Here is a 26288-nt window from a genome sequence, read left to right as displayed (position 1 = left end):
TAATAATACTAATACTACCACTGCTAAACATAATAAAAATAATAACTAATATTATTATTGCTGCTGTTTTTTGTTATTATGATTATTATTATAATTAATGTTTAGATTATCATTATTTACAATCATAAAAATAATAACAATTTTAAGATTGTTAATATTAATACTAGTGGTATATTTTATTATTATTGTTATTATTTTATTATTAGCAATTCTAAAAATAATGATACTATATTATTATTGTCATTATCATTATTATTATTATTATTATTAGTAGTAGTAGTAGTAGTAATATTATTAGTATTATGAATTTCTACAAACAATGCTAACTGGAGCTAGCAAAGACTTTTGCTGAACAGTGTACTATCTGCTGTGTGCCTTTAATTAGTTCTGGGCTAGAAAGAAACATGGGAACCCCAATACGTGAACCTGGGGTGGTGAAATGTTTTTACGAAAACAATGGTACTGGTGTGGCCAAAAGGTCCATATAGAAAGTGATCCTGCGGGGGCACTAGCTTTGGGATTAGGAAATAAATTACTCTAGGGAACGATGAACAATGTACAAAGGGACATGTAGGTCAGTTTATGACAGATATTTATTTCCAAAACAATAGTATTCAAATGCTCACACAATAAGTGAAATATAAGCATGATGTGAAAAGGGATGGTGATATTAAAATAAAGGAAAAATTACAATGTCCCTAAAGTCAGGAATACCCGGAGGGGTAATCACCCAGTATTAAATCCCCACTACACTAGTATGATTCATAGACACAACCACCAGGTACCTCAGATAGCGTTTGCCTGAGTTACAACAAATCAAATATGTACCAGTTTTCATGCAGTAATATGGAACACTCGATGATAACACAAAAAAAAAAATTTCAGTGACAGGTTAAAACACTACAACACGATAACAATTTTTAACATAGGTTTATTACACATTATAATCAAGTTAAAACAAATTTATGTAATTATGAAGTACATCATATTAAACACTTATTGTACAATTATTACACAATACATTAAAAATGTTCGTGAGAACACAAGTCGACGCAGCGTTTTGGTTAAAAAACCTTCATCAGGACAGTTTCTCAAGGTATATATAACTATCGTACTCAGGTATTCATTCTGAGATCTGTAATTTTAAAAACGAGAGAGGTGTCCCGTTTTTTTTTGGTCCACACTCAAAACTACACATATACCTATTGTTCCATCAGGGTATAGTGGTAGTTGTTGTTGTCTTTTTATCAGGTCTGTCAATCTTTTACTGTGCCGGAGGGGCCACCGAATGGTATATGTACACAAATGGACTGCTTGAGAAATCGCTGTAGCTGCGTGCTAAGTTTGCTTCGTCAGCTAAATATAATCCCCACGTTCTCAATGTCTGGATTTAAAAGATCGGCCTTTGAAGTGAAAATAACAAAACCCCAGACGCTGTGCACGGAGGAGCAGGGAGGCCGATCTTTTAAATTCAGACATTGAGAACGTGGGGATTATATTTAGCTGACGAAGCAAACTTAGCACGCAGCTACAGCGATTTCTCAAGCAGTCCATTTGTGTACATATACCATTTGGTGGCCCCTCCGGCACAGTAAAAGATTGACAGACCTGATAAAAAAACAACAACAACTACCACTATACCCTGATGGAACAATAGGTATATGTGTAGTTTTGAGTGTGGACCAAAAAACAGGACACCTCTGTCGTTTTTAAAATTACAGATCTCAGAATGAATACCTGAGTACGATAGTTGTATATACCTTGAGAAACTGTCCTGATGAAGGTTTTTTAACCGAAACGCTGCGTCGACTTGTGTTCTCACGAACATTTTTAATGTATTGTGTAATAATTGTACAATAAGTGTTTAATATGATGTACTTCATAATTACATAAATTTGTTTTAACTTGATTTTAATGTGTAATAAACCTATGTTAAAAAATTGTATCGTATTGTAGTGTTTTAACCTGTCACTGAAAAAAAAAAATTTTTGTGTTATCATCGAGTGTTCCATATTACTGCATGAAAACTGGTACATATTTGATTTGTTGTAACTCAGGCAAACGCTATCTGAGGTACCTGGTGGTTGTGTCTATGAATCATACTAGTGTAGTGGGGATTTAATACTGGGTGATTACCCCTCCGGGTATTCCTGACTTTAGGTACACTGTAATTTTTCCTTTCATTCCCCTGGTCCCAGACCATATCTCAGGAGGCCTCCTATACTTTCTTTGTGATATTAAAATAAAGACATCGCATTGACAACAATAATAGAGACTCCTCAGTTTTTTTACAGAGTATGAGGAGTTCATGTTGTAGGGGGTCGACGGCGTAATTAGTTCTGGGTATGCCTGAAATGACTGACTGCTACCACACTACTTCACCTTTACAAGCATGTCAGTCAAGAAGTTTCTCTATTTTTATATATGCCAATTAATTTATCTTTGCCTTAGGCACGATTGCAAAAATGTGTTATTTCATATTAAACTTTTTCCAAACAAAACAGTGGAAGTACTGTTTATCATACTTTGTGGTCACCTGTGGCAATATGGGGGTGCCGAAAAAATCTATTTTTGGCTCCCCAGGTATCAGTACCAATGTCGGTACTGTGAAGGATCGCCATGCAAGCCGTGGCCGCTGTCTCAGAATGGGCTTTCAGGTGCCCCTAATATGCTTGCATGTGAGGGATACTTGAAATGTAGACCCTGGCAATGCGGATTTATTTTGGGGTTACGTTTCAAGTACTCACTTATGGTGGTAGCAATTCTAAAATGGTGCATGGGCATGGTGAAGTTGTCACCAGAGGATTTTCAAGAGGGAGCTCCCAACATAAGAGTGAAAACTGCGTGGAGGGAAACCAGCCGTCACCATGACAGCAAGTCATAATACAGCGAACCAAATTGTTTACATTGGCAATACTAAAGGAATGAAAGTCATGGTACTATACCTTCAATCAGTTCCTATGTATGGATCGATAGTCAAAAAGAGGTTCATGGAATTGCCATATGTACACCAGAAAATATTTGCAGATGTTTTGTACAACTTTTCCATTGGCAATTATGAAACTGTGAAGTGTTAAAATAGGCAGGAGAGATTAGATGACAAAAAGAACACTGAAAAAAACAAGCACATTTGGAAAACATATGTGATCCAAAATGGTCCTCCTTTTTCACAATGATAACTCACAGGTTTGCTTGTAATTTCAATTTCAGATTTCTTCTATCAGGCATTTTAAAAGGAAAAAGTCGAAACATCTACCGTCCATCCACCGGGGCAGCCATGCTGCTGACTGCCATCCACGCTTGTGATGAGGTACAACTCGCTTTATCAGAACTGTTATGACCATGTATTCTTGCCTCGGAATTCATACTGCTCAAACCTAATTAACAACTGAGTTGTACATAGCGCAAATAGTACTGAGATAAGTAAGATTGTGTCCGGAGTGGTCCTGTGTCATTGGAAAATTCTCTTGATAGTTTGTGTCTTGGGCCAGATGAGCCCAGGTTCCTTCTCTGTTGCGGGTGAAGAACTTCGCAGAGGGCAAGGCGGGTCCTCACTCAGCACCGCACCTTCACACACAGTGTTCACACTTACATTCCAGTGGAGGAAAAGCCCTGGAGTAAGGTTAGAAGACTTCTAATGAGTGTTTGATATTAAGTCACCAAGGTGCAAGTATCTCCACAAAGTTATACAGATAATGATGTAGGGATGGGGAAAAAGATGAGAGATTAAGGATACAATCTGGGTGTGCTGGACAATCCCTTTTCAAAATCCCAGGAGATCACTAGAAATACTATTACTCTTCCCATGTGCTGTTTCTCTCCAAATCCCCACCTCTGGGTACCACAGTACTGCTTCTTTAACTGTTGAATTAGAGCTCTGCACATCTGGTACCTGGCCAATGGGAATATAACATATGCAGGAACTCACATGCTTGCACACCTCTAGTGTGTAGAAACTTGCTGCAAGAGACCAAGACCTGTTTTTTCTTCTATTTTTGTGTTCTTAACACTCTGTTTTCCTTTTTCTTCAACCCATGTAGACACATAATAAGGGTTAAAACATGTTTGGTGTGACACCAGCCGGCTGCACCGCTGATACACACTACCCCTCTGTTTCATGTCTGAGGAGCAATGATTTGTTGCATACAAGCTCCTAGTGTGGAATCCTTACAGAACCATCTGGGCTGCGTGCACAGCTTTGCCTAGATATCCTTCAAGAAATGTAGGATTTCATCATCAGGAAACACATTCCAAAGTTTATACAGGGGCTTGGAAAACTAGCAATTTGCCAACATCTCTTCCTTTCAATGAGGCCCTCTGTACAGTGCTGGTCCACTACTATGTGCACGTCATCACCACTGACACCGTGCATGTGGTGTGAGTAATCCGAGGGAGGATGAAAGGGACTGATCACACCATGTTCTCCCAGTACCTCACAGCCTATATCAGCTAGGTCGAACTATCAAGGCATTTGTGAAGGTTAGGGGACAGAACCCTCAAGTGGCCAGGAGACTCCTTTGCATGGTCTGTTTGAATACTGCTGCCCATCTGGATTCAGTGGTGCTGAACTGCAGCTGCTTTGTCGGATTCAGCTTGTCTCTCCTTCTAAGTAAATCCACTGGGAGGACATGCATGCCTCTCTTGGTGGACGTGAGACAGGGCACTCAGTATTTGTTAGCTCCTGTGACTACATGTGTTTATTTCAAGGAGTAGGACATACCTCCATCTCTGGGCACCCTCTTCTTACAGCTACTGCCTGGGGGTTCAATGAGGTTCCTATACCTCCTGTTCTTGCCTTTGAGCTCAAGGAAAAGGAGTTCACACTGAAGGTGGGGGTGCACAAAAAGGTATTGTGTGTAGTTATACACTTGATGAGGTACTAGAAGGTGCTGCAGACAATCCTGTTAATTAGTTAATGGACTCATCCTGACAGAAAGAGGCAAGTGTCCTCCAGTGCCTAAGTACCATGCCAATCTCCCCAATACACAGGAAAATGCCAGGAAAATTGTTCTAGCCCATATAGGATTGGTAGCTCTCACATTAGTAGTGGGACTCGTCCAGCTCCAGGCACTTGTATTCGTGTCTCTCACGTCAACTACCAGCCCTCTTGGTACCGCAGCCTAGTCTCTCCCAGCAGTGCTGTTGCCAGTTCGGATGATTCACCTGGCTCCACTTCCAGACAACCCATCAGGACCAAGAGTTAATGATGAGCTTGTATAGCTCAGGACCCCTCCTCACAAGAATACCTGATGGATAGATCCAGACATGATCATAGTAACAGTGAGCCCAAAGTGTCATATATTAACAAAAATGTCCAAGAATAACAATAAAAGTAGGTATTTTCGAACAAAGACAAACATCATTAGGGATGTGGCCTTGTGGCTAGAGCGGTCGACGTCGAAGCTGGGGAACCGGGTTCGAGTTTCGGCAACGACACTCAACATCTTGTGATTCTGGGCAAATCACTTAATCTGCTTATGCCTAACAAAAAAAATGACTGTGTCCTTGTGTAATGAAACTGGTTCTATGTAAAGCGCTCTGATACCTGATATCTTCGGGTCTAGTACGCGCTATATAAAACTCTAAAAAAAAAATTGGAACATTCAGCATCTCAAATAGACTTTTATCACAGGCTTCTACTAGAGGTTCTTGATACACTAAGTATATGCACAAAAAGTAAATTGGCTGGGATGATATTGCTTACTTTGGTAGATGCAAGCAGGTTCTTTGTGATGATATTGCATACTTTCAAAGGTATATGCTGGCAGTTAATACTACGGATAGATGAAGACTAGTTCTTTAAAAAGGAGTCTGGATACCTGTGTTCAGAAAGTCCTCTGTGTACAGGTAGAGATGAGATATTGAGTGAAAACTGGACAGGGTCAGGGCTTCTGGTATTCACCATATGACCTGGCCCCATGCACCCCAAAGGTCTAGTAAATGATATACATTGCTCTTTCACTGGTCTACCAAATATCCATGTTTATAGGAGTGTTCAGACATAGACTGTCCATCCTCTTTGATATGCAAAGCTTTCCACTCAGTCAGTGCTTCTGGGCACTTGGGTTCTTCAGAGGCAGGCAGGCACGCATGCATAATAGAGCAGCATATAGAGTTCTCCACTAGTACGTTGAGGAGATATCAAGTTCCATTAAGGTTGACGGTGTTCAGTTGTACAGGGATCTGGTCCAGAACAAGTTTAGTCTTCTCTCAGGACTCAAAAGCATGATTCATGTCCCAGAACTGTTAACAACCCCACTGTGCCCCAGAACAGCATTACAAAGGCGAACATTGTCCTTCTGCTGTATTTCCACACTCTGAACAGCATCAACAATAACCTGTCCCTAAACAAACATACTTCCACCTTTACAGCAGTCACCGCAGCAAATTCTAGTGAGACCTATTTTTTAGCCATTCAAATCCCCTGTATTACTTCTTGGTATTCAGAGATGGAGTAAAGCTCAAACTGTAGTTATGAGCAACTATGCTCATTTGTCCTCAGCTTTCTTGTACACCATTTTGTAAGGCATAGAGTATTCCCTGCTGATTGAGAAGTCAGCAAACCTGGATTACTCCCAATAGTTATAAAAAGGTCTCACTTTTCTTAATTAGTACAAAGTGTCATTACTGATTCAAGTCTCAAGGTGTGAATGATGCCAAGGCTGTATGTGTATGCATGCATGTGTTGACGCTTTTGTTCTTTTAAGAAAAGTCGAGAGGCAGTATCAGTGGGAGGTAAAGTACATTGAGAAATTCAGCCGAAAAGAATTCCACTAAAGGCACTCACTTGATCTTTTCAAAGTATTAGATTTATTTAGCAAATATAAATAACATTACATAAGTAATCTGACTAGCAGAAATAGTACCAATCCTTACAGCACATAAATTGTCTGAGAAAGAAAAAATCAAGCCAAATGAATATAGCACAACTGTGTGCTCTGTACAACAAGACCAAAGTGAGCTCCATCACGGCTTCTAAAAATATGCCCATAAAGTGTGCTTGTAGAATGAGGTCTGAGGTATGCCAATAAATTAAAGTCTTCTGTCAGAGGTTTGAACAATGCAAACACAATGCATGCATAGAGAACTAATAATTGTGACACAATTAACACATAATGTTCAGTCAGCAACAGGAACAGTCATTGAAATGTTACATGAAAATAAAAAAAAATTATTTTGCTTTCCCTCCGGACACTTGTATGCTTAAAAATTCACTGTGATTTTCTGTGTGAGCATTCCCATATTTTTCCTCCAGAAGGAAAATAACAACTTCTAAATTTAGGCATCTGGTGACCTCCAGATTCTGCTTGTTCCAGCTTGATCCAGTTACCATCTTTTGACCAATTGACACTGCAGCTGTCCGGGTTTTCCCACTAACTGTCCTTCCTGCCAACAGACCCCTGCCCAACCCAGGACCTACTTAATGCAGGCTGCAGCGCAACTGCATCACTAGGCACTTGGTCACTTCGCTTGGCATTTGCCCGTGGTCCCCAGTTCGGTGCACAGACATAATATCGACTCCAAAATATCGTTTGGACAGAATATCGAGTTTTAAATATCGTTTGGAGAAAATATCGACAGGACAGAATATCGACAGCCAAAATATCGTTTTTAAGGTAAGTGAAGTAATATCGACTGTAAATAATATAGAAAGTGAAAATATCCAAGTATATAATCTAGATAGTAAAAAATATCGTTTTTTAAATAATATGTAATTATTTATAGTGTTTTTATGTTATAATATGTGTGAAAAGTGTCATTTTATGTTATAATTATTTTTAATTAATGATTTTTTTTAAATTATTGTGTAATTTTATTCTGTAGCGGGTTGTGGGTTTATAGGGGAATAGGGTGGGAAGTAATTTAATTATAATTAATTAAATATGTAAATTTATTAATTGGTAGTAATAATTAATTAATTGGTAATTAAATAATATATGTTAAGTATTTAAAATTTAATTGGTAATTAATTTAATTTAATTTATTAATTGCTAATTATGTAAATTAAAATAATGTATTTCCTGTAGCGGGTTGTGGGTTTATAGGGGAATAGGGTGGGAAGTAATTTAATTATTATTTATTAAATATGTAAATGTATTAATTGGTAGTAATATTTAATTAATTGGTAATTAAATAATATTTGTTAATTAATTAAAATGTAATTGGTAATTAATTTAATTTAATTGATTAATTGCTAATTATGTTAAATTAAAGGGGTATTTTTAGGGTTCAGGGTCAGTTTTTAGTTTTTGGGTAAAGGGGTATTTTTAGGGTTCAGGGTCAGTTTTTAGTTTTTGGGTAAAGGGGTATTTTTAGGGTTCAGGTTCAGTTTTTAGTTTTTGGGTAAAGGGGTATTTTTAGGGTTCAGGGTCAGTTTTTAGTTTTTGGGTAAAGGGGTATTTTTAGGGTTCAGGGTCAGTTTTTAGTTTTTGGGTAAAGGGGTATTTTTAGGGTTCAGGGTCAGTTTTGGGTTTTTGGGTAAAGGGGTATTTTTAGGGTTCAGGGTCAGTTTTTAGTTTTTGGGTAAGGGGGTATTTTTAGGGTTCAGGGTCAGTTTTTAGTTTTTGGGTAAAGGGGTATTTTTAGGGTTCAGGGTCAGTTTTGGGTTTTTGGGTAAAGGGTTTTTTTAGGGTTCAGGGTCAGTTTTGGGTTTTTGGGGTACAGGGGTACAGTGTAAAAATAAAGTAAAATTAAATTTACATTAATTTAATTTAATGAAATGAAATTAAATTAAATTATATTTAAATAAGTTTAAATAAGTTAAATTAAAAAAATTATTATATACTTACCAATACTTACGTTGTAATGGTAGTGCGTTGTAAAAGTTGCTTTGTAACGTCATATATCCACTGTTGCACTCTTTGCAGTGGGAATAGTAATTTTTACTCTTTTGTATTTGTATGTTAATAATATTGGCTATTATTTAATTAAATTTTGTTACTATATATATATATGTTTTAAGAAATATGATTAAAAAAATATTATTTTTTTACTTTCATTAATTATTTAATTATTAAAAGTTATTTCAAGTATTGTTAATTATATTTTAGTAATTAATTTTTTATATTAATGTAATTAAACATTGTTTTTATTAAAGTCGATATTTTTTACAACTATATTTTTGTAAACGATATTTTTGTACTTACCTGTTTGTACATACAAACTCGATATTTTGGTTGTAGATATTTTTTCCTCGATATTTTGGGTAGTCGATATTTTGGTAGTCGATATTATTTCAGTGATCCCCCCAGTTCCTGTTTGTTCCAGCCTGATCCAGTTACCGTCTTTTGGCCAAGTGAGACAGCTGTTGCCTGGGTATTCCTGCCTGGGTTTTCCCGTTAACAGTTCTCGCCAACAGAAACCCTGCCCACCCCATGACATACTTAATGCAGGCCGCAGTGTGGCCAAGCAGCAGGTGAGCTGCAGCGCCCCAAAGGCAAGCCTGTCAGTGCCTGGACTGCACCCAGCACCAGGAACCCTGGCGCCATGACCATCCAATTCAACACCACAGCCACCACAAGAGCCAACGAACGTTGCCACTACCCTCTTCCATTCTCCGTGACCTCAACAACACAAACCGGCAAACTCGCTGCTGCCTCGCATCCCCTAGCACCATGGTACGATCTTTCTTCAGCACCCATTGCAATTTCACCTACAACACCTCAGATGCCAACACCACCACCTCCAAACAACTGATGCACGCCACCACCACGCATCAAATGTCCGCCATGCTCCTCAACGTCTGATCCCTGAGGGAACACTCCACCGATATCTGGGACCCCTCAACAGCAACACACTGACCTTCTCTTCCTGATTGAAACATGACTCAACACAGCCTCACCTGCCGTCCCCCAGCCTTCCAGTGGAATTCTTCAACCACATTGCAGACTTCATCGCCCCCCTCTCCATCAGATCAGCCCACTACATTCTCCTCAGGGAACTGACTTTCCACCTGGAAGGTACCACAGAAGACACACTAACTCCAGGGCCCTCCTCGACAGCCTCAGCAACCTCGGTCTCATCCAGCTCATCCAAGGACCAACCCACAGAGCAAGCTACACCCTTGACCCTATTTCAATCATATTTCAATCAATCAATCAATCAATCAGGATTTAAAAAGTGAAGGGAATCACCCAATAGGGTATCCGGGAGCTTGCTGGTCCCGGAGGTCTATTTGAACAGCAAGATCTCTTGAGGACCATCTTGAGGAATATTCAGAATTCCGGAAAGGAAGTGATAGTCCGGAGTTGCATGGAGAGGTTGTTTGCAGGTCTTTGCTGCCTTGTGTGCGTGGGTCATCAGCTAGAATTGGCATCTCTTCTGTTCAGGGAGCCAGTGGAGTTTCCTGAGGTGGGGTGTGATGTCGGTTCATCTGGGAAGGCAGAGGATGGGTCTGGCTGTGGCGTTCTGCATGGTATGCAGCGATTCCTACAGAGAGGGCATTGCCGTAGTCCAATAAGCAGGTGATGAGGGCTCATGACACGGTGTTTCTTGTGTGTAAAGGTAGCTCCTTGAAGATCTTATGTAGCATGTACAGAGTGAGGAAGCAGGCGGAGAAGACGGCGTGGATCCGTGACTTCATGGTGAGCTTGTTGTCAATGATGATTCCGAGGTTTCTGGTATGGTTGAAGGGAGTGGATGTGGGTCCTAGGTCTGATGGCCAACAGGAATCGTTCCATGTGTCGCTATTTTTGCCAAAGATCAGTACTTCCGTCTTGTCTGTGTTCAGCTGCAGGCAGTTGTTCTTTTTCCAGTAAGCAACGTTGGTCATGAATTTATGGAAGTCAGTTCTGGTGGTGGTGGTGGGGTCGATGGTGAGTAAGAGGATGAGTTGAGTGTCATCTATGTAGGAAATTATTTTGAGACAGTGGGATCTGACGATTTTGGCCAGTGAGGTCCTATATGCATTGAAGAGCATGAGGCTGTGGGATAAGCCCTTGGGAACACAGCAGGTGATCTCCTTGATTTTAGAGGTGTAAAGTGGGAGGTGGATCCTCTCGGTTCTTCTGGTGAGGAACAAGGTGATCCATCTGAATGCATCCTCTTGAATGCTGATGTGGTGGAGTCTTTTGATCAGTGTGTGTTGGGATACAGTGTCAAAGGCTGCCGAGAAGTCAAGGAGTATCAAAGCTGCTGTTTCTCCTTGGTCAAGAAGGGTTTGGATGTCTTCGGAGGCTGCGATCAGGGCAGTTGTCCTCCAACAACATATTCACCACCACCCACATGACCCTGCTGACATGGTTCGGCATTATACATCTCAAGATACCTGCCCACCTAGTCACCTCTCTAAAAAACCAAAACACCATCAAGACACTGGGGCAAAATATCAAAAGAAAACTCGACCAAGACTCCACAGGAAGTCCCCAACCACACCGGTAACCTCGATATCGGCACCATGCTCTTCAATAAATGGCTCGCCAACTGCACCACTCCTACCAGAAGCAAGACTACAAAAACAACAGACGACCCAGTTGGCACACAAATGACCTCAGGGAGTCCAAGTGCCACTGCAAATAACTCAAGAGTAAATGGAGACTTGAGAAAAAGACACTACAAGATCCCCATACAAAGGCACCCAATACAAAAAGTTTTATTTGTTAAGGAACTCCTATGGAGGTCCACAAAATACATCAATACAATCAAAGACGCAATTTTAATACAATACAGAGGATATTTCCTTATTTCCTAAAATACAACAGATTAAAATTGGGGTAAAAGGGTAAATGTGCTTTTTATGCGGTAATAGCAACTAATAGCAGAATTCTAAGTAATCCCTATTAAATAGCCAGAAAAGTTTTTAAAAATTGGAATATCCTAAAACATACCATTTCATTTGGTGAGGATAAAACAAATATTCTGGCCTCCTGAGTTGAATAGATATTAAATGTATTAAATGATGGTCTTAAAAACAGACGCCTTGCTCTTTGTAATTCCGTACACACAAATAAGACATGATTAAGATCCTGGATTTGAGTATAACATAATTCGCAAATTCTCTCTTTCAGGATTTTGTCCCATATGCCAGTAACATCTCTTAAGGGCAACAGATTAATTCTCAAAAGAAGCATTAGTCGTCTAATCCCATGTGGTTGATTCCAAATCAAATAAGGTTGTGGCTTTTTCCCCAAGGCACTACCACAAACCAACTCATTTTGGGACTTAGATTTACTTAGGGCAATGTCTCTTGCCATGCTAATAGAGCTTGCAGACTTCTTTATAAATAGCTTCAATGCTGATTTTGGCATAGGTGATTTACTATTTAAGCTGAGCCCAAATAAGTAATTTGCATAAGCAAATAATCTAAGAAATGCTGAATGATCCTTTAGCTTGTCGAAAATTTCCACTCTCAGGGCAGCCCTGAGGGAATCCTCAACTCCCCAAAGGAGAGCGTTTCCCCACCTCAGGACCGCAGACAAAGCTAAAATAAAAGAGGAGACTATACCAAATTCTAAGCGTAAAACATGTGGGGCGGCCAGAGAATTTAAATTACAAATTTGGCAGAAGAACCGCTCTTCAGGCTTATCAAAGGCGAGACAGTAATTATTATCCAATACTTCTGCAGCATAAGTTAATGAGGGCGGAATTTTAGCCTTAAATAATGAAAGGACATGACTAAAATGACGTTTCCCACAAATTTTATAAAATCTATTCAGAGCTCCAGCCTGGGAGGCAGCCTTACCAACACATAATTTAATATGTTCTGAGTCTCGCCCGTTTTTTGCAAAGACCTTTCCCAGAAACAAATATGAGTCGACCAATTCTAGTTCTTGATGCCCTAACAACCACTTATACCCTTTCTTTATGCTATGACTTTTCTTGTGGAAGATTAAAATTTTGCTTTTCGAAATATTAATTTTCAAAAAATTACCAGCCGCATATTTAGTTAGCGTGAATAGTTTATTTCAGGTGCACAGCCCTATTTCAGATGAAAGTTTCAAAAAAAGTTCCAAACAAGTTAAACCAAATGTTTTAAGGTGCTCCACAGGTGGCGTCCTCCGTCCAGTGACGTCTATATTAACATGAAGGTGTGCTTCTAATGATCCATTGGTCGCATCCCCATGGGCACACTGGCATATCTCCTCTATTAGGGAAAATGAGGATTCCACTCAATTTCATCTTTGATTAATCATTCTTTAATTCATTCCAATCTTTTATGAATTTCTTTCATTCAATAGTTCATTGCACTTAATATCGTTTTTTATAATCTGATAACATTGCTGTATTAACTCCTATGCATTTTGGGCATGATAAGGCCCTTCCTCAGGCAGTAGCACTAAAAAGTCAAAAAATAAAGTGTATTATAAAGCAAAAAATAATAACTGTACACAATTCGAATAAAACATAATGCCCAAGTGTTGTTCACACGTGAACTGAGTGTAAAAAAACATGACATCAGCACAGTGTAAGAACGAGTGCAGTGAACTCATGCTGGATGAATCTACACACACAGCCAAAGCACTTACATGAAATCCATTAGTGTCCTCCAACAAACACCATTCTGAAATGAACATAATGACAAAAAAAGTAAACGATCGAATACCCAAATATTACACAATTCAACAGCCAAGTGTTCTGAGGTACTCTGACCAACCTGCATTTCAAACAGTCTTCTCGTTCAAGAAACGTAATCTCAATTCAATCACAAGGTTTCCAAAAACGGGACGCCGATCGCGCTTCCGTATCATTTCGCCCAATGGCTGTCATTGGTTTATAACCCGATCATTTGATCGGTGAGTCATCACGGAAAAAAAGAAAGACTATATGCCGGTAACCCGACCTACGCTCCCCAAATATAAAACAATGTTCACCACTATCCAAAAATTGAAATTGCTCAATGAAAAACGTCTTAAATAACAAACTCAAAAACACGAAACCTAATTAAGCTAGCAATTCAGAAAAAATCCTCCCGAAAAGTGAATGTGAATAAATGGTTACAAAAGGAGAGTCATGTGTGTGCTGTGACCAATAAAGTTATATGTTTTGAAAAATAAAAACAAAGTAATAAACAATAAAAGGATTCACAAATCTGTCCAAGGATACAGAAACTAGTTCATTATAGCTCATTAAAGATAGCATGCCAGTTCAATACGATCATTAAGACCATTGGGTTTACTGGAATACAGTCTTTGGATCCAATCATTTTCTCGTTGTAATAGATACTTATTGTTGTCTCTTCCTTCTTTTTTGTCTTCACATTCCAGTATCAAAATTTTTTATTGAGATATATTGTGATGTGCCTCATGAAAATGAGCAGCAATCGATGATTTCATATTGTGTGTACGAATATTCGACTTGTGTTCCGTCACTCTGATTTTTATTTTCCTTTCTGTCTTGCCGACATAAACTTTCCCGCAAGGGCATTTAAGTAAATATATCACATTTGATGTGTCACAGGTTGCGGTAACTGTTATTGCAGTTTCCACAATTTAAACATGGTCTAGGTCCTTTGTATAATTGTTTTGTCATAGGTTTCTGTTTCAATATCTCTCCCAAATTCCTACCCCTGGTGTGAGCAAAAAGCGGAGGTTTGGTAAAAATAGTATTAAAATCTGGTTCAAGATTTAGAATTGACCAATGTCGTGTGATGATTCTTTTGAATTTTCCACTGAGTGTTGAGTATTTGGATACTTCCACTATTCTAGTGTCATCAGATTTCTTTCTTTCTTGCAATAGATCTGTTCTACTGATATTCTCCACACGTTTTTTGGATTCTTCTACCATTTTTTGTGGATATCCTCTGGTCAAAAATCTTGTTCCCATTTCATTAATCCTTAGAGCCACTTTAGTATTATTAGATGTTATTCTTTTAACTCTGGTCATTTGGGAGAAAGGAAGATGTTCTTTTAGACTAGTTTGATGAAAACTTGAAAAGTGCAACAAATTGTTTCTGTCAGTCGATTTTCTGTATATGTCAGTCTCTACCCACTTTCGGTCAATGAGACTTTTTCTTTGGAAATCTCCCATGTTAATTGTATGCGATCATCGATGTGATTGAGTTCTATTAAGGCTGCCTCCAATCTTTCTTTTGAGTTCTTCCAAATTATAAAAATGTCATCAATATATCTGATAATCAATTTCAAATTGTCACGCCACTCCTCCTTCGAAAAAATATTTACCTCCTCATACTGTTTCATGAATATATTAGCATATACCGGTGCAGCCGAATTACCCATGGAGGTTCCCACCAGTTGTTGGTACCAATCATTCCTGTATTTAAAGTAACTCTGGTAAACGTTTGCATAGGAAGTTGTAGATCCATGTTAACTATTGCTTGTTCCACCGCCTCTATTCCAAGTGAGTGGGGAATCGAGGTATATAATGATTTCACGTCGGCAGTACATAGGATTAAATTCTCTCCTTGTTCAATAGAAACAGAATTCAATTTCAACAAGAAATCAGTAGTATCCTTAACATATGTTTCCATACTCTTAACAGTTGACTGTAAGTACTTATCCAATAGCTGTCCTATAGGTTCATGCAGACTACCACATGTGGATACAATCGGTCTTAAGGGGGGGGCTTAAAGATTTTTATGAATTTTCGTTATCATATAAAATACCAGACTTTTCGCATTTTGTTTGATCAAAAAGTTCTTGGTCCTCTCATTAATTGTTCCTGCTTCATAAGCTTTATTGATGATGTTTCGCAAGATATCCATATATCTTGCTGTGGGTTTCTCCTCCAATTTCATATAAGTATTGCAATCTGATATGTGTTCCATCACCTTATTTTCATACATCGCAGAGTTCATAAAACCAATGCTCCACCCTTATCCGCTTTGGTGCATACAGTTTCATTATTGTCTGCCAGTTTTCTTAAGGTATCTAGATCCTTTTGTGTTATGTTTATCTTATTATGACGTCCAAAATTCAATTTGGCCAGATCCTGTTTGACCAACTTCTCATACAGATCTAATGTTTTGTGCCTCACAGGAGCCTGAAACGTACTATTGGGTCTTAACCCCATTAGTTGATCCGGTTCTTGTGAATCCTGTTTAGGTAAAACATTGTCAAAAAAATGCCTCAACCGTAATTTTCTCATGAGTTTAAAAAAACGTACTTCCAACTCTAGAGAATCTGTGTTGGTGGTAGGTACAAAAGATGTACCTTTTTGTAATAGTTTGACTTCCTTAGCGGTGAGTTTGTAATCAGAGATGTTTATGACTAATTGGTCTAGGTTTGCGTCTTCTTCTTCTCCTTGTCTTTTTTCGGAACTGTTGTACTCCTCGTATTGGGATGTTTCTTCTCCTTTTCTTTTGTTTTTTCCCCTCCTGGGTCTCCTTTTTGAGATTGGCCTTGCTCTAAAAAAGCACTCATTGTAGCTGTAATGCTTACTGCTGGTTCCTCACTTTGTGCCTTATCTTGGGTTCTTGGTGTTATCTGAACTCTTGTTATTTGTGTTCTTTGTGAAGTATCACTACCAGATGATGAGGTATCCGTGTTTTGTGTGTACGGACGGTTCCTCCTTTTTTGGGCATAGACCTCGCTCAGGTGTACACCTCCCCTAGCTTATAATCAAGTGTATCTCTCTTGAATTTTCTTATTTTTCTTTCATTAATTTCCCGAGAATGCTTGACAATCTGGTCATTGATGTCTTCTAATGTTTTCGCCAAATCTTCTTCAGACATCATACTGGTAAGTTCCGTAGATACTTCCACAATCTCTTTTGAAAGTTCCCCCAAAATATCTGAGAGTTCTTCAGTGATTAGTAAGATTAGGTCCAGGGAGCACTTATTTAAAATTGCATACCATTTCTCCTGGAAATGTTTAGAATTTTTGCAGAGTGAGGGTTTTAGAGCTATCCGTAGGCCCCTGGGTATACGCTGCGAACGGTGATATCTTATTAAAGTGCTTGCATGTAGTTTTTGATTGACTTGCCTATTTGATAAATATATAGGTTGTCTAGTAATTTGCTCCTTGCTACAATTTGTGGATTGCTGTAATATTTCAACTCTAATTAGTGCATAAATGCTGTTAGCTTCATCCTCCTTAAATGCGAATGTATCAGCTCTCACCTCTGTACTCTTAGCAATATCATCATATGTAGTGTTGCTCATTTTGATTTCTTGATTGCGTGCCACCTGTCTTTGTGGGCGGAAATCTAATATACTGTGAATAGTTTATTTCAGGTGCACAGCCCTATTTCAAATTTCGGGCATGATAAGGCCCTTCCTCAGGGAGTAGCACTAAAAAGTCAAAAAATAAAGTGTATTATAAAGCAAAAAATAATAACTGTACACAATTCGAATAAAAGATAATGCCCAAGTGCTGGTCACACGTGTACTGAGTGTAAAAAAACATGACAAAAAATAAATAAAACGAATTTCGTTACCTGCGCTGCCTCGCCAAATGTGATGCAGCGCGGGCAACAAAATTCATTTTTTTTTTCTTCGGTACTTACCTGTAATGGTCCATATCCCGCATTTTACAACCCCCACCCTGACCCTCCCCCGCCTGACGTCACCGCTGCGGTATAACGCCCTGCAAGGGCCGTGCCTGTTCTCAAGTACTCCCGCTCAGGAGTTATGTGCTTTTTGTTTGACTTTCTCTCTGTCTCTTTGATTTATGTGTTGCATCTCCCTCTGAGGAGGCTACAGTGCTCACTTCAGGCTATCTAGTAGCACTTTCTCTCATTTCTCCGGCTACTTCTAAATCACCAAGTATAACACTGAATTTGCCTTCCTTGGGCTCATTTTTGTGAAACTGAACTTCCATTCAAACTTCTTGTTTTTTGTCTGTTTCTGAAATTTGGTTTTCCCTGTTTTTGCTTGCCTCTTCTGTCACCTTTCCCTTTATATCCAGGTTTTGAGACTCGCTCCCTAACTCAGCAACTCAAAATAACCGTTTTTTCTGATGCCCTCACTCTCCTAGAAGGCAGTTCATCACACTTTATAGCAGTGTTTGGTACCCAGATTGCCAGATAAATGTAAATGTAAATGTCGGAATTTGTAAAGCACACAGCTACCTCCACCTGAGGTGTCCCGGCGCTGTCCGTATACCGCTTAGGAACCCTTCCTGGCTTTCCTGGGAAATGTCCACTCCTGGGCACCCCCAGGTGCAGCCAGGCATCCCAGCGCTTTTGGGGCCGTTGTGGAGACTAAGCAAGCTATTGCCCAGAGTTGCAGCGTGGGACCCATGATCAGAACAGGCACTGAGGCGAGAATATCCAGTCAGGGGAATTAATGAGCCGGAGACCCGCTGAGGCAGGAATCGAACCCTGGTCCCTGGCCAGAGCTCTGCATCAAGGTCTGCCTGCTCTAACCATTGAGCCACACTTCCCCACAAGGCCCCTTATTGTTAGCAATCTTTTCTTACATGCTTTGACAAGAATCCACTGACCTGGTTTTAGATTTTGACATGAAACTGAGAACACAGACGTGGTGGCAAGCTGCACGTAGTTAAAGATAGAGCACACTGTATCAGCCAAACACATGCAATAATCCAGGATCAAGCCATCAGTAATACTGAGCAGGGCTGCTGGAGGGATAGTAAGAATCTGCATTGGTCTACCCATCAATACTTCATGTACGTTTAGACCACTCTTTTGCTCTGAGTACCTCTCATACTCAGCAATACCAGAGGGAGTGCATCTGCCGATTTCAGATGACTGGATGCACACATGCCAGCTTGTTTTTAATTACACCATTAAGCCTTTCAACAATACCTCATGAGTGTGATTAGTGGTAACTGAAGTGAAACCTTTGATCAATGCCTAACACATCACAGATCACCTTCATTAAATCATTCTTTCAGTGTCCACCTCTGTCCATTTCAATTGTCAGTTGCATTCCATATCTAGGAATCAACTCCTTGAGCAATAAATTTACAGCTTTCAGTGCATCACATCTTTTTTTCAGGTATGCCTCAGCCCACTTTGAAAACATTCGAACCACTACTAAGATGTACCTTAGATTAGTATGTGGTGCCATTTCCACAAACTCAACATGCAATCTAGTGAAAGAACCACATGCCTTTTTCCAGATGAATTGTGACTACATGAGTTTTCTTTTCAACATTATTTTGCTGATCCAGTGTCCTCTATCAAAGACTTTCTGCACTATTCCTATTGTGAGGGTTGAACCAGTAAAGATTAAGGGCCTCATTTATGATTTTTTTGCCATAGGGCAGTGCAGCAGGCCTTGCTGCTGTGGTGCCCTACGGCAAAAGAAAAAGGCAGGAATATCTATTAGATAAAGCTCATTTCTGTCCTTTTCCCCTGCGCTGGCGCACAATGGGTGTCCTGTGCCAATGCAGGCACCTTTGCACCATGGTGCAAGGGTTGCCTGCGTTGCGGTATGAGTATTTTTGTGAGGGAAGGAAAACCTGCTTGCACAATAGCAATCACAAGAGGCCTTTTCATCTTTCTATGTGTGCTTCGTCTCTCCCCACATGTGTAAGTCCATGAAACAATATCACCATTTTTGGTAAACATGAATTCAGAAACAGACCTTTCATCGTTGTTTTCCCAGAAGCCATCCTGTCCTTGTTTACATCTAGCATTTTCCCACTCTTTCTTTTCCGCATCTAACATTGCATTCTGTACTTCCCTAAATGTATCCTATGTTTGTATTGACACAGAAATAAGAACAGGTGCCGGGTAATTATCAACCCTCATTGGCATTGTAGTACTCAGTTCTGTGTAACGTGCAATTACATCTACATATAATTATTTCCGCTAGTGATATCATCGCTCCCATATACATGCTGCACATTTGACAGTTTCAATTTTACACAGCAATCTTAAAGAATACAACGAATCAAGAATTTGCTGTCCATTTCGATTTGGCATTCCAGCAGAAGTCATGAAATCAAGCTGTGATCACAAGTGTTCAGAATTGCACAGAATTCCAAAGGAATGCTGACCGTCAGTGTAAATTGTAACACTGTGTGCAAGCAATGCAAGGCTCTAGCAGGAGCAATCAGTTCAGCAACGTCAGCATAAAACACATTGCACAAATATTATACTTCAACAATGTACATTGATGTGCAAACAGCATATGATGCATGCACATTTCCTTCAATGTCTCTTCAACAAGAGACATCCACAAATAAAACCAAATCAGCTTGATTCACTGGCGCATCTTGTATGTCAGGTCTTGGTTTTCTGCACAATAATGTAACTTTCAAACAATCATGATCTTCATTTTCACTGTCAATATCATTCTCTACTTTTGGAAATGGCCAAAGAGTAGCATGATTTAAAGGATCACATTTTCTAATTGACACATTTATTCCTGCGAGAATATATTAGTTCATACTTGGTTAATATCATATTGGTTAGATATTGGTTCCTGTTTTGGGTCAAAAGTTTCCTCTCTCGGTGTGAAACAAACACGATTAATGTATTACCCAAGACCACTGAATCACGTTATGGCATGGCTACATCAGTAGCTGCAACCGATCACAAACATCCAGGAAGAACAGTGGCAGCTGTATGTAGGGTTCCATAACATTATGCAACTGGTTGTTTGAACTGAGTGAGAACAGCAAGAGAGAATCGGTCTTTCGTGACAATTACAAAAAAACCTTTTTCTCATAATCCAGCATTCATAAAGCAGGTGCTTAAGACAATGTGTATCTTAACTCCAGTAAACCTTTGATGCATTCCCCACCCCAGAGCACTGGATCGGTTATACTGCTAGTGTCAGTCTCCGCAATGGATTAGCAGTTAGAGTAAAATAACATTCCCAACATGTACATCTGGTTGTCAATTGGAACAGGTCAGGTATTTCTCATGTTCCCAAGTTGTGTCCTGAATATTCATTAGTATAAATATCTGATAGAGCTGCCAGGGAAGAGATCCTTATAGAACAAGAACCCACACTTACCCAAGCATAACATGCTTCATCACTGGGTTACCTCCTCACACCTGGACTGCAAGGTCCATAGGGTGAGCTACAACTTCCCAATGGGGAAGAGCTGAGGTGTTTTTCAAAGATGAGTGGTGAAATGGGGTCAGTGAGGGACAGAGTGCAAAGAAAAGCAACAATGGTGATAAGTATCACTATCTTCAGGGGGCCGGGTAATCTTTAATCAGTAGGCCTCTGGGAGTTAAAAAGATTAAACAAATATACTCCTATCAATGGTCAATATGTTATTGCCCATATATGGTCCCTTAAGAGGGGTACTGGGGCATTCGTCGACCTAAAGAAATAGATCGTCACTCTGTATAAGGTTGTGATAACAAAGGAAATACACTGGCCACCAGGAAGTCAAAGTGGCCAGGATAACGATGACTGGTGTATTTATCTAGGACCACCGTCTTTCTGAAAATTATAATGAAAAAACAACAGAAATGGGTGAAAACGAGCGACATATATCATCACAACCTACAAGGGCAGCTCAATTCTATCAGTACAAGGTGTCTATTGAAGCTCTTGAATAATTCTAGTGATCTGATAAATGTCAAATTTCACAACTTCATTTTCTAGTACATAAATTGTCTTACCTAATGATAAGACAAGTGGGATCCACTCTCAAGCCTCTGGTACATCTTGTAGTGTCCAACTGAAAATCAAAAAGTGGAAAAATGCTATTTATACAACAATTCTAAACATTTACACACATAGAACTATGGGGAGTCACACACCAAATAAAGGTATTATATACAAGTCTAGCAAGAATGCATATGTGGTATAGTGTTATCATTGGCATATGGTGTATTGCCAAAGTCATTAGTAATGCCATCAAATAGTGTTTTACCAGCCAGGATTCAGAGCTTTAGAATCAAGTATGCATGTGGACCATTATATATATGTTTGAGTGTGCTCGAGTCAAAGTCACACTGTTCTATAGTACAGTTAGATAGTGTATTAATGTGAGGGCAGACAACACTTTTAATCCTCATTATGCAGTTGGTGGCCCGTGAAAGGAGTTCCGTGGGGCGGAAAGGCGGGCAGGGGAGTGGCAGGGTGGGGGGTAGTAAACACTGGAATATGGATGATTGGAGGTAAGTAAATAATTAAATAAATAAAACAAATTTTGTAGCGCGTACTGCATCGTGTTTGACTCTATATTGTAAGTTTTCCACCAAACCCGCTCAAGCTTCTTACAGAGACTTTTCTCTAAACGAAGTACCGGTGTAAACCAGGGGGCAGAGGGTTTATTCCTAGCCAGTTTCATGGTCTTCATAGAGGCTATTTTGTCATGGGAAGATGTAACCCAGTGGTTGAAGATGGCGGCTTCAAATGTAGGTGCACCGGTGGAAAGGGGAAGCTTACGGCAGTTCCGGCACTATCAGCAGAGCTGGGGAGATAGATAGCACCAATTAAACCCAATGATAACAAAGTAGGGCAGAAAGAAGAGCAGCTCAAACAGGGTACCTGGGATGTCTCACTGCAGGGACACTGAAAGGCTAAAACTACGAAGCGTATAGCCCAGGCACAGCCAGAGGGCTAGAAAACAAGTGGGACACTACAGGTCAAAAGGTATGTGGTTAGAAAGTGACAAGAAATGGTATAGGCTGCGTCATCAGTGTGTGTCATCACAAGTGCCTAAGAAACCCATCAGCCCACCCAATGGTGGAACATCATCATCTGGGATTTTTGAGAAAGAAAACTGGTATCTCATCCAAGGGTCCCACTAGTTGTTATCATAGGACATCCACGGAAGGATCCGCCAGTGATGTACCAGTATCCAGGATGGAATATGGTGGTGCTGAGAAATAGTGAATTGCAGTGTGAAACGAAGGAAAGGAAGTGCAAAGCTAAAATTGGCTATTATGATGCCAAAGAAAAATTTATTTAACGGTCATCATAAGGTCAAGGTTAAAAATAGTGTTAGGATAGTCAAAATAGATGGTAACTATCCAATGGTGTTCAAGGAGGTCGACATGTTTCAGCCAATCAGACGGTGGGTAGTCCAGTGGCTTTCTTCAGGACCAAAAAAGAATTAAACACTAATGCAAACATAAGTGAGAAAAAATAATTAATGAACACAGAGACCCTACCGTGTGTCAGTTTTCCAAATCAGAAAAAGGTGTCTCTGGAGGATAGTTCGTATCCTGAAAAACAAAGTGAATGCACAAACATACAATGACACATACGGAAATAGACACAGACATGGAAACTAACAAATGTAACAGTGATGACCCACATAAGTTAGTGCTGTAGCCAGTGCATTATATAAGCAAACTATCATAGATATCCATATGGTATATCGATTGTTAACACACCCAGAACAAACTTGGGATCAGACCTCACCTCTCCTGGCAACTCGCTCAGGCAATGAGGCCCGCTCTAATGATATGAAAAAGAAAGAAGTAGTTTGCAAGACAAAAAAGTTATCCTGCAAATAGATCATATTGTGTACACAATCATAAAACCTTGATATCTGCTCTAGACGCAGAAGGACAGTCTCAAAGAGACCTTTTAATATTTCGATGGTATTAATTGTCACCGTAATGGAGAGTGACTTAGTCTATTTGGTTTGAAGAAAAATGTTTGTGACATATCAAATATCAAATTCTTTAGTTGCATTGTTTTACTATTTAACCGCTACACTGGGCATTAGGTTTTAAGAAATAGCACCGGAACGGTTGGGTGGCGGCTAAAAAGACCGACCGTCACATCTAGAAAGAAAATACGGTATGCCGGAAGTCAGAGGGCTGCCAACAGCAGTCATCGGTAGCAAGGGGAGCCTAGAAGCCGCAGTGTTTGACGCCAGGGGGCCTGCAAGCAAAAGTGTTATCATCTCAATGATTTATGGTGATGTACTAATGTGATTTTGATGCAACAGGGAGTGATTTATGGTGGTAAGATGATTTGTGGCCACAATTGACCTAATGTGCAGTATATTATTGTTCTAAGTTTTAAGTCACTGATGCTACAGGCTTCATGTTAATGAATGGATAACTTATGACCCTGCATGGTTTCTAAAATTGGTGAATAAATTGCAGCCTTTTACACACCAAAGAAGGTCTATGTTCCTCTTCCTGAAAAGGGCGGGTTTGAAGTAAACAGCTAGATACGCTCGCCCATCTAGGGCAACCCACCCTGCTTTCTTCCATCTTCTCCTGTGAACCACAACAATCCCCTCTGCTGCCTCCTTGTACTCTAGACTGGCACATTAATTATGTCTGCTCTCACTTCCGCCCTCAGAGATGCTCAGCTATCCTATACACTAGGCCTATGCTTTTTGCGGATATTCAGGAAATCAATGCTGCCTATGAAGAAGATTTGAAGTAATAGGTCCAGCTTAGAGTCAGGACTGGTCAAAAGTAAATAAAGCTGTAAAGATAAAGTTGTGAATGCTTTGTGATTGTGTGTATGTTGGTGTATGTATTTGTGTGTGCACTTTTCTATATCTGCAGGTGTAGATTGTTTGTGTATGAATGTGTATGTTTGCAGAAATGTGTGCATATTTCTATGTCTGCATGTGTAGATGTGTATGTGTCTAACTATATAGCTTTATCCATTTCATAGTTGTTACACCACTTGGCCACTTGATAGAGGCAAAGCATCACAAACCAACAGCAATTTAGGCCCGAGAAGGAAGCAGCTCGGAACGTGAGTCACAGCAAGGGTACCAGAGGCACTAATGCAAGCTAAGAAAATTCCTTCTGTAGCACCTATTTTGGAAGTAAAAGCAACTATAATTTCAACACAGTAGGCCATGGCGCCATTGCTCTTCAGCACTACTGCCAGCTACGTCCCCGCAGCTAACTACCGGTGCGTCAGATTAAAAATACAATCAATACAGAGGCGGGACTACTCAATAGTTTTCAACAATTAAAGAGAGTCCCATCATTTGTATGTCCCGAGTGTGTCAGGCCCGGTACGGCACATGGGGAGCAGAGGTGTGAATGGCCCATGGGTCAGAGCAACACCAGGCCCCCTGCCTGCCTCACGTGGGGGGAGAGGAGCTGTTGTGGTCTGCCATCTGTCTTACAGCGTCCACACCCTAGTACTTCACAGGTCTTTAAAAAGACCATTTACTTAATGAGGCTTTGTTGTTCTTTCACCCCTTCTTAGTGCCCCTGCAGCTACACTTGATTTTGACTCTAGTTGCGCCTCCGGGAGCTATATAATATTTGCTGGTTGGGCTCTGTCTGTGAGGGAGTGCTTGGTGGTAAGAGTGAGAGGATGATGGAGCTGGGCCCGTAGATGAAAGGGGTGTCTATTTTACTAGGAATTCATCCTTATCAGTTGTAGATCTGAAGAAATGACTAATGTTATTTCAAGGTTATGGCAGTTCTAATTTTCATATCTGTTTCCTTAACACATTACGTGGGAACAGCAAAATTACACACCACTGGGAGCTTAATCACCTAAGGCGTCTCACCACATTATATTTGAGAACTACCTTTGCCTACATTCCTGACCGTGTGTAAACATTTCTTTAGAAATGCTGGACATTGTACAGATTACAGGAAGCAACAATGCAAAAAAACAACACATCTCCTAGGAGATGAAGCACATCTAAATAATTGCAGAAATAACCGGCGTTGTCTGAATGGCATTGTAGTGAACGCCCCAATCAAGCAGCTTAACCGGGGGCTGCCACTGGGACAGGTGTACTACTGAAGTGGGTCACAATAACACTTTAATTATTCACGTGGAGGCCTTTCCCGTCCACATAGAAAGGCTAATTAATGACAAGGAATACCATGGGAGCGGGGTGTGGGTCGTTGGCTGACCTGCAGACAATGGAGGAAATTGAGAGAGAGATATGATGGATTGATGAACATGTGAGACAACCCAGAGAGAGGGGGAAAGTGAAAAAATGTGCATGAGAGTAATGTAAGAAAGGATGATAGACAAAGATGGATATTAATAGTAAAGAAAGAACTGGAGGAAAAATGAAGGATAAACAGTGAAATAAAATGAGAAAGGAAAGGGGAGTGTGTTGGGGGTGGCTTCGGTGTACTGGAAAGTTTGTCAGAAGCAGGATAGGAAAGGCCGGCGAATGACACTTGGTGCTCCAAGGACTTCGGGTCCTCGACCCGAACGTGTCTGGCCAGGGACGTGTCTCCTCTGAATCTCCGGGGTAGAGCACATGTCTTGAAGTTATGCGAGCCTTGTGGGTACAGATCTCAGGTGTGCCAAGTTTACTCCAGAATCCATAGGAACATTTGTGGACGCAGTTCCATTTCTCTGCAGCCTCCTGCAGAGTCCATTGAGAGGTGAGTGTTGTTTTGTATATAATTTTTACCAGGCTTCTGCAAGCCTCAGACTTTCAGGCTTTCAGTAAGCCTCCATTCAGGCCAGAGCCATTTAATATTTGTGAAATTTGGGAAACTATGGTGTGTGGGTTATTTTATGCAGGGACACCCATCGTTTTGTGTTACCC

The 26288-nt window shown here is 40.0% G+C and overlaps 1 protein-coding gene across 1 annotated transcript in view; it reads left to right on the top strand.

Annotated features, from left to right (window-relative positions):
• The window catches only part of LOC144769959 (alpha-N-acetylgalactosaminide alpha-2,6-sialyltransferase 2-like), a 607277-nt gene that overhangs the window by 520669 nt on the left and 60320 nt on the right, over positions 1-26288 (top strand). The window contains exon 8 of the mRNA XM_078654157.1: positions 3211-3310. Within this exon, the coding sequence (XP_078510283.1) occupies positions 3211-3310 (100 nt within the window). The remainder of the gene's footprint in view (positions 1-3210; positions 3311-26288) is intronic.

This window comes from Lissotriton helveticus, chromosome 7 (assembly GCF_964261635.1).
Source record: "Lissotriton helveticus chromosome 7, aLisHel1.1, whole genome shotgun sequence".
Lineage (NCBI taxonomy): Eukaryota > Metazoa > Chordata > Amphibia > Caudata > Salamandridae > Lissotriton > Lissotriton helveticus.
Note: the sequence above shows the minus strand (reverse complement) of the source record. Positions and strands in the feature narration are given on the sequence as shown.